This window comes from Coregonus lavaretus (assembly GCF_964263955.1).
Source record: "Coregonus lavaretus genome assembly, chromosome: 8".
In the NCBI taxonomy this organism is placed as follows: Eukaryota; Metazoa; Chordata; class Actinopteri; order Salmoniformes; family Salmonidae; genus Coregonus; species Coregonus lavaretus.
The window spans coordinates 51,092,911-51,101,653 of NC_139995.1; the positions used below are offsets into that span (position 1 = coordinate 51,092,911).

At 41.2% G+C, this 8,743-nt stretch overlaps 1 protein-coding gene across 1 annotated transcript; it reads left to right on the forward strand.

The window, feature by feature from the left end:
• Window positions 1-5,099: 5,099 nt before the first annotated feature.
• Window positions 5,100-6,315, forward strand: LOC311133236 (transcription factor 15-like; the record flags this gene model as incomplete). Its single annotated transcript, XM_084166722.1, has 2 exons — window positions 5,100-5,597; window positions 6,221-6,315. The coding sequence occupies 2 exons, from the start codon at window positions 5,100-5,102 to the stop codon at window positions 6,284-6,286; spliced, it is 564 nt and encodes a 187-aa protein (XP_084022848.1). The 3' UTR covers window positions 6,287-6,315.
• Between the last annotated feature and the right edge of the window lie 2,428 nt (window positions 6,316-8,743).

Consider the following 8,743-nt stretch of genomic DNA (forward strand, 5'->3'; position numbering starts at 1 on the left):
CCACTTTCCCCCCTAACTGCAATTAGGGGCGTTTTCTGATATCTGTGTTTCTTGATGTCAAGTTTCACCCATTGATGCTCGCCATTGGTCCGTGGCCGTTTCTTTCGCGTTGTGGACAACAGTTGTTGACAACTGTAGCGTTGTAGCTAACCCTAACCCTTTTCCTAACCTCAGTCTCCTAACCTGCCACACTAATTCACCTAACCTGCCAAGTTCATTATGCTAACCTGCCACGTTAGTTATCCTAATCTAGTATGTAAACAAATCATCTGTGTCAAGAAACCATCAGTTTCATAACACCGGAACTGACCAAGTGCAGGTATCAATGGGCGTTTCTTGATATCAGGGAACACCCACATCAAGAAACACCCCAAATTGCGGTCTGCATTACACCATCTTCAGAGAAGCACGAGATTGAACTTAACTCAATTTAGAGTTTTCCCCATTAGTTAACACTATCAACGTTTACCTACACTGTGGGAATTGTGATCGAATCAACGTGATATTAGCCACTTTCAATACCGAAATAAAACTAACTATGCAAGACTTAGTATGTAAAAACTATGCAAGAGATTTTGCAAAGATCATTGGATTAGGATACTATTGCATTGACAGGCACCAGCAGTCGTGAGTAAATACGCTTGTTCTGAGATCAAAGTGAGAGCTGCATGTAGCCAAATGTGCACATAATATATGTTCATATTCTTTGCTAGTTATGGAGTTATTAGTCCAGTTCTAGCTAATTTCTGGTCAGCAATGGGGGAGTGATTGCTTCCTACAAGAGCACAAAACATGTACATTTCTACCCATCTTTGAAAAACAGGTCAGGTAAAGAGCTTTTTTTTATGTCTTAAAGGGGCAGTGTTGTATTTTGAGATAGGGTTGAATAAGCTAAGTAGCCAATAGGCAGAGGGTAGCATACATTTTTGTCTGATTCTCTGTAATAATAATAACTGTATGGGAATAATAATTAATTATATTTTGTAAAGTAGTTTCTTGCATCAAACACAATACAACAACATTTTCCTCACCTCCATTTCCAGTCACCTCTGAAGGACAAGTGAATAAACAGCTTAATGTCAAGCCCTGCATGTTTTTTTAAAAGTCTCATAGAATGTAGGCCTACATTGAACACCAAACATTGGCTGCTACTGTAGGCTGAATGATAGAACAGCTATTTCCATGTTATAATGTTATAGGATGCATTTTCTCTATTGTTTTTGATGGTAGGTCACTCTGGTAGGCCAACATTATGATTAAAAAAATTCAAAAATTGCGGGAACATTGGACCTATCTCATTGGACCAGTCTCAAACATGTACATTATTCATTCTTTTTTCATGTAATCCTCAAATAAAGTGAAACTATAGTAAATACATTGTGGTGTAGTCAGACTACTGAAGTATAGGGCCATTTGGTGCTGATTTGAACTGACAGTCCCATCTGTCCAGATAACTCAACATGTCGAAAGCTGTGTAAGACTATCAGTATCTTTGGGAGGGTGGGAGAGAGGGAGGCAGGGAGAGAAAAAGAGGGGGGAGGGTTAGATTGGGGTCAAAAAAAGTATACTCTTGCTACTTCATAGTCCTACCAAGTTGCATGAATTGAAGGACAAACTGGAAATAATTATATTAAAGTAGAATAAAAAGTGTCTTGTTCTTATAATTAACACGTTATATAACAACAATGACAACTGATGTGTTTCAGCATTAAATAGTCTCAGTCGGTATTCATGTCATAATAAGGAATTTCCCTCGACCACGACCACAAATTGGGGGAAAAAAACATTATTTCCAATTGTAAATGTATACAGAAATAACAAAACATGCTGAAAAGCTGCTATGTTGTTCAATGTACATGTAACCAGGTCAAAAATCCCGACCTATGGTTGGTTGGCAATGCTCCCACGTAGAAATAGAGGGTGCGAGAACAGCCCTGTGGCTTCAGGCTGTTCGGTGTGGGAGAGTGGGAAATGTGGGGACCCAGTGTCCAAGTACGCTACATGTAGCTATTTGTGTGGGAAACATTTAATCACAGGTAAGACATTTCACTTGTTTACTATAGTCCATTTGTAACACCACACACTGTTTCTAGCTGACTGTATAGTCTGTTTGTTTGTGTTGTTGGTCTTGGCTAGGTTAATGTTCCGGTCGGTAGCTAGCTAGCACTCACTCATGTGGCTGCTAGCACCGTCATGAAAAGAGGCATGAGGGAAGCTACAATATTATGTTATTCTAAGTTGTGAGAACACTAGGGAGCAGGCAATGTTGAAAAGTAATCTTTAGACATGTTGTACTTTTCTTAAATGTAGTTTTGTAATTGATTTAAACAAGCAGACAACAAGAAAATAGTGTTTGAAAAAGGTCATGTTTTTGTTGTGGCCCAGTGGAGTAGCCTAGTTAACCTTGTTTTCCCAACAGGCGGGCGGGGCCACAACGTTCTGTCTAATATGGACGTCATCATGATGCACCTCCTCCACAAAAATGGTGGGATGTTTGCAGCAATAGCCACTTCTATTGGAGCAGTCTCTCTAAATGAGTGATACAGGCACCTGAAATGTTATTCAGACCTCATATCCTACCATTGCGTTTACTTTTCTGTACAAAACCCCCATGCTGGAAGTATTGTCAATGTTACAATCTATTGTATGCCCCAATATTCCAGGAGAGCTACAGCTGGCAGGGTGTTCTTCGGTGTAGCTACTCTAGCCTGGTTGCAGATCTGTTTGTGTTGTCTTGCCAACTCCTACACTCTTAGAAAAAAAGGGTTCCAAAAGGGTTCTTTAGCTATCCCCATTAGAGAACCCTTTTTGGTTCCAGGTAGAACCCATTTGGGTTCCAAGTAGAACCCTCTGTGGAAAGGGTTCTACATAGAACCCAAAATGGTTCTACCTGGAACCAAAAGGGTTCTACCTGAAAGCAAAACGTTTTCAAAGGGTTCTCCTACGATGACAGCCAAAGAACCCTTTTAGGTTCTAGATAGCACCTTTTTATCTAAGAGTGTGGGATGACTTCATGACCATAGGAGTTGGCAAGATAGCACAAACAGATCTGGGACCAGGCTAGAGCTGCTCTGGGTCGGGGTTTCAGCTTTTCGCCGCGGCGTCCATGAGTCAACACGCCTGACCACAGAGAGTATCTAACACAGCAGTCAACATGGCAGCGCTCTGCTGGCTCTGTTACAGTATTGGGTCTGACTCACGATGTGGTCACCATAACATCACTCAAAACAGTGCAGGAGTTGTCCAAGAGACAAAACAGTCAGGAGGAGATGGTGTATTGTCCTAAAGGGAGATATTTGTCAGGCCTGTTGTGACACACTGCTCAGCTGCCTGCCTATACAGACATTCCTTAAAAATGTTCTCTTGGTCACAACTCGTGGTTTCTTGTAAATGTTGTTGTTTATTTCTTATTTTTCTGTCCTAAAAAATGACCAATTACTTTTTGCACCATAGTCTATATATTGCATTCAAATACCACCTTCTCATTGTACACCTACAAATAACCCTTTGAAGCACACTGTGACTGCAAACTAACTATCCCTTAGTTAATCACCTCAACAAGTTTTTAGTGGCATTCCTTGGTGTGGAGGGGAGGGGGGGGGGGGGGGGGGGGGGGGGTGCAAAGTATTTAGGGTTCCAAACTGTGAGGTGAGGGAAAGTGAGTAAGGGGTCGTGTTGCTTGCCGGCTGAGGAGCAGTAAAAATAACCTTGGCTTGCGGTGTCCCAGTTTATGAGTGGGCACCGGGTCTTCTGCAGGTCGCCATTGTTGGTGCAGCTGAACTAGTGCCAAAGCCAGCAGGGTCTGCCGGTGGCTCGATGTGTCAGAGGTTGTGTTTGTGAAAGCAAGCCAAACAGGCCCTTTGATGGCACACACCAGATAATCTGGAAGCCATTTGCTTTTCTGCACTCAGTGGGTCCATCCCAAACAGCACCCTATTCCCTTTATAGTGCACTACTTTTGACCAGGGCCATCAAAAGTAGTGTGCACTATATAAGGAATAGGGTGCCATTTGGGACGCAGACAGAGAAAGTGGAGGGCTTGATCACCTCCAGCATCTGCAGCCTGTTTATTTACCCAGCTCACTTAACCCATTAGACAAACTTACCAGGGCTCACCGTTGCGCCACTGTTAGATTGGCCTCTGAGGACAGAATCTGTCACAGGGGCTTTAGACTAATACACATAGAGAGACATAACATATGCCTTGTTATAAGACATTATAATGTTATAAAGTTATATCATACCTGGATGCTTTAAGTAAAGTATTATTATTTCTAAGAGGAGATAGAGTTTAGAACCCCCTTGTCAATAATCCTAGACCTACTTTAGTTTGATTACATGATAATAAATAAACTGTAATATGTCTACATGGGCCTACATAATAAACCATTTGTTGTGGTTTCAGCTTGTTTGCTTTGTAGTAGTTTTGTGTAAGTGCACACACCTTTTCATTTCTGATGAAGGTCCTTGTTGACTGAAACCTCACCATATTTTTTATATAAATGATTTGGTTTGAGTGCCACGCCTCACATTCTTATGCATAATCACACTAATGACATCTTTTGAATATGCAACAATGGTATTAGGCCAATTTAAATTAGTGCAATGTTGGACAAGTGGTTTTTCTCATAACAATAGCTATTTTTGTGATTGTGGTACATAATTAATTGGCCATAGCAGCCTCCAGTGTCAAATAGTGTTAAAAGGGAATTAAATAAATAATTGAAGCTCCACCATATCATGCAAATTATGCTTTAATTTACGCAAATGCTACTGACCTATTAAAATAAACAAAAGTTGTTTATAGTCTATAATATAATTTTGGAGGGAAATTGATTATTTTGGACAGATTGGTTTGCCTGAACAACCCCTCCCCTTCTGCTGAGGAGCTGCAGTAGGCTATAAGAACTCACTCAAGCACGTTTAGACACACTCACTGTTGACCATCCGGCCACACCATCCTATGGGGATATGTCAAAACAATTTTTTCCTATTCGCGGGGGAATTCTTATGCACGTTCTGGTCTCCACGGCTGTCCATGCCCACAAATTAAACTGTTGGCTTCTCTAGGGACTAGTTTCATTATCATTTAGTTTATCATGGCCTTTACCATGCTTCGGCCGGTGGCAACTTACCCCTTCTCCTCATATCCTCCTGACTTCAACATGATGTCGGACGACGAGGGGAACCGAAGCGAGAGCGACGGCAGCTCGGACCAGAGCTATGGATGCTGTGCCTCTTCAGAGAAGACTTATCGGCAGCTTTCCCGCGTGGTGGGAGTCGGTGGGGTTGTTGTGGTCAAACAGCGCAACACAGCCAACGCCAGGGAGCGAGACCGGACCCAGAGCGTCAACACCGCCTTCACCGCGCTCCGGACACTCATACCCACAGAGCCGGTGGACAGAAAGCTCTCCAAAATTGAAACGCTCCGGCTGGCGTCCAGCTACATCTCGCACTTGGCCAACATTCTGGTCCTTGGCGACGGGCGCGAGGATGGGCAGCCGTGCTTGAGTGCAGTGTATCGCGTGCAAGGAGATGGCGAGGGGAAGCAACCCAGAACTATCTGCACCTTTTGCTTGAGCAACCAGCGGAAAGGGGTACGCGTGCATGACAGTGCTATGTCAAGTATACATTTAAAATATATAAAACGTATTTTACATAGTAGACAGGCAGTTGCCTATGGTTCTGTAGTGGGCGTGTGTCGCCTTTGACAGCTAGTATTGCATCATATTATTATAGTCTACTGTTTCAGTGCATTCAATATCCTTTCCAAAAATAGTAATTTCACAATGATAATATGGCATAAAAAACAATACTAGGCCTATAACAAAATACTTTCTTGCCATGTTACTTGAAGTTTCATCATAATGGGTATCAATCAAACATGCTCAAATCTGTCAAACATCTTCTTGAGAGAGAACACCGAAAATGGAAAATGATCCCTGTTGGGACATCATGTATTTATTAATATCATTTTCAGTCTGCTTAGATATCCTTTAAAGGAAAAACAGAGGAAGGGTTTGTTGATATCAATGACATTAGATTTCACTAAACTATTTGTATAATCCACTAGGGAGAATAAGCATGGATTTAAGCCAAAGACAAAGATGCATGTAGTATTCATATGTTGGTCACAGATGTTTCCCGCTTCAGAATTTTCCAGAAATCAATTCTGATGTTAATGAAAAACATTGACCTAACATGACATTTGTTTTTGCAGGGGAAAGATGGTCGGGGTTGTCTGAAAATGCATACAACCCGTGCACTACGAATGAGCCGAAGATAGACAACTCTCAAACTCCAAGGATTGTTGAGTTCAAGTCCGCACCTCAGGGAAAAAACTCCAGCTATTACACCTAATCCTACATAGACCGACACATAGGCCAGAATGCCTTCGAACTTCGGAAAAAGACTGTCAAAAAGATGAGTTTCAGGAATGTGTTTGTGTGAGAAAAGAATGCTCCTCTCATAATGCTGGTTTGGTGAAATGTGATTTTGGATGTGATTATAGAGGAACATAGTCATAAATGAGACTATTTGGTAGCCTTTTCAACACCATTTTGTATTTTGCTTTGAAATTAAATATATTTTTACATAGTTGTAGTTGTCCCTAGTCTAATTTCAGCCCCTCATACCAACAAAGTTGTGGTGATGTTTTCATATGGTTAACCCCTTATACTTGTGGAAATTGGGCAGAATTCAAATGTTTCTAATAGAATTTCAATAAAAATGCATGACCATGGTAGCAATTGAAAAAAAAACACTTTGGAGATTATGGGGAAATTATCAGACCAAAGGTTAAGACACAGTTTACCTGACACAAGACTGAATCCAAACATTACACTGTTGATTTTATGTACATTTTACATTTACTGTACATTTCACAGCATTTGGCAAAACCTAAATCTTAAAATGCTCCGGATACATTCAGTAACATAATAAGAATATTCATTGACATTTTGGAGTAGGTGCAAGATAAGAAAAAACGATTACAAGGGTTTGAGTGAGAGGTCTAACTGGTGTCTCCAAGTGGCCACACACCTCTCCAAACTGTGCACAGTTCCTAAGTCATTTCAATGCACTTTTATGACTCAAGGAAAGAGCCTTCAACTGATGTTTTTTAACTCACCTAGCTTTGTTAGGAACACAGCCCTGTGTTCCCTCCATCACACACTTACTGTTCTTTACGCAATCCAAAAACGTTCCATTATAAATTGTAAACTGGGTCAGGTGGGCATCATTTGATTTGAAAGCTTATTCTCTTACCAACATGATTATAAAGTTGGCTAACAAGTTATAAAATATGATCTTACAGTGTTAGGCTTTCAAAAGGCACATCAGACAGATTTTGGTGCGAATAGAATGGAGTCATGGCATGAGTGCATTCAAGTCCGTGTTCAGCTGCTAATCGTCTTCACAATACGCATGTAACACGACAAACATAGGCTCATTCAGGACAACCCAGGGTATAGCGCATGTCATCCTTTTAACTGTGGATCAAACATAGCGATCATAAACGTTGATACTGTAAATTACATGAGTTTTCAAATATGGAAACGTGAAGTGCACATTTGGACTCACGGGTGTGTGGTTTGCTTGTATGACATCAAAGCTGTATTTATTATAATCCTCAATGTCTCATCTTTCAGAACACATCGACTTCTCTCAATTTACAGCATTTCCCTCACAGGCAAAAACAAATGTGCAAAAAGAGCCCAATTAGCAGGAGGGATGGGGGCATCTTCTTGTCGCGTGCGGTGCTCAAGTTTATAACATTTGTCAGTCAAAACCCCTACAGCGCTGTGATGCAGACAACCTGAGCTCTGACGTCATGTATAGCATGTTACTGTACAGCCACTGTGTTCCAATTTAGGCGCTTAACAATGACAAAATCTGCCATTTTCAACCCGTATACGTGATGACAGGACTGGACAGGGCTACCAGCGAGGTGATGTAATGAATTCTTTGAAGATAAAGTATATCTGGGAATTTTCAGTACAGCTTTGCCTTGAGCAATGCTAAGGAATCTCTGTAAGGAAATGTGAGACGGGGCCTTTCCAAAATAGCTGAGCTGGCCAATTCTAAAGTGGCCAACCAAAGGCCCTTTGAGCCTAGTAAGGATAGGACATAGCAAAGTGTGTGAGGAAAACATTATTCACTCTGAATCATAATGATCTGAATTCGCTGTACAAAGTTAAAGGGGAAAACAGGAAAGGCAACATGAGTAGATCTATTGTCAAGACTAATGATTACTCATGGAAACCATCAAAACGTGTGGCACATTGCTGAACCGATGCCCAATATCCAGAAATGATGGTAAAAGGTAGTGAGCTGAATAATTGGTAACACTTTAGTTATTAAAGCCTCAACCAACTCAGTGGCTTGTGGTTAGAGTGTCCGCCCTGAGATTGGAAGGTTAGGACTTCGATCCCCGGCCAAGTGATAACAAAGACTGTAAAAATGGGACTTGATGCATTTCTGATGGGCACTCAGCATTAAAGAGATTGGGGGTAAGGCCCTGCGATAGACTAGCATCCCCGCCTTTGTTTTTACACTACTGCTACTTGCTGTTTATTATCTATGCATAGTTACTTTACCCTTACCTACATGTACAAGTTACCTGGACTAACCTGTACCCCCACACATTGACTCGGTCCCGGTACCCCCTGTGTATAGCCTCATTATTGTTATTTTACTGTTTTACCTGTTTGATTTTTTATTGTTTGTTTAATTAGTAAATATT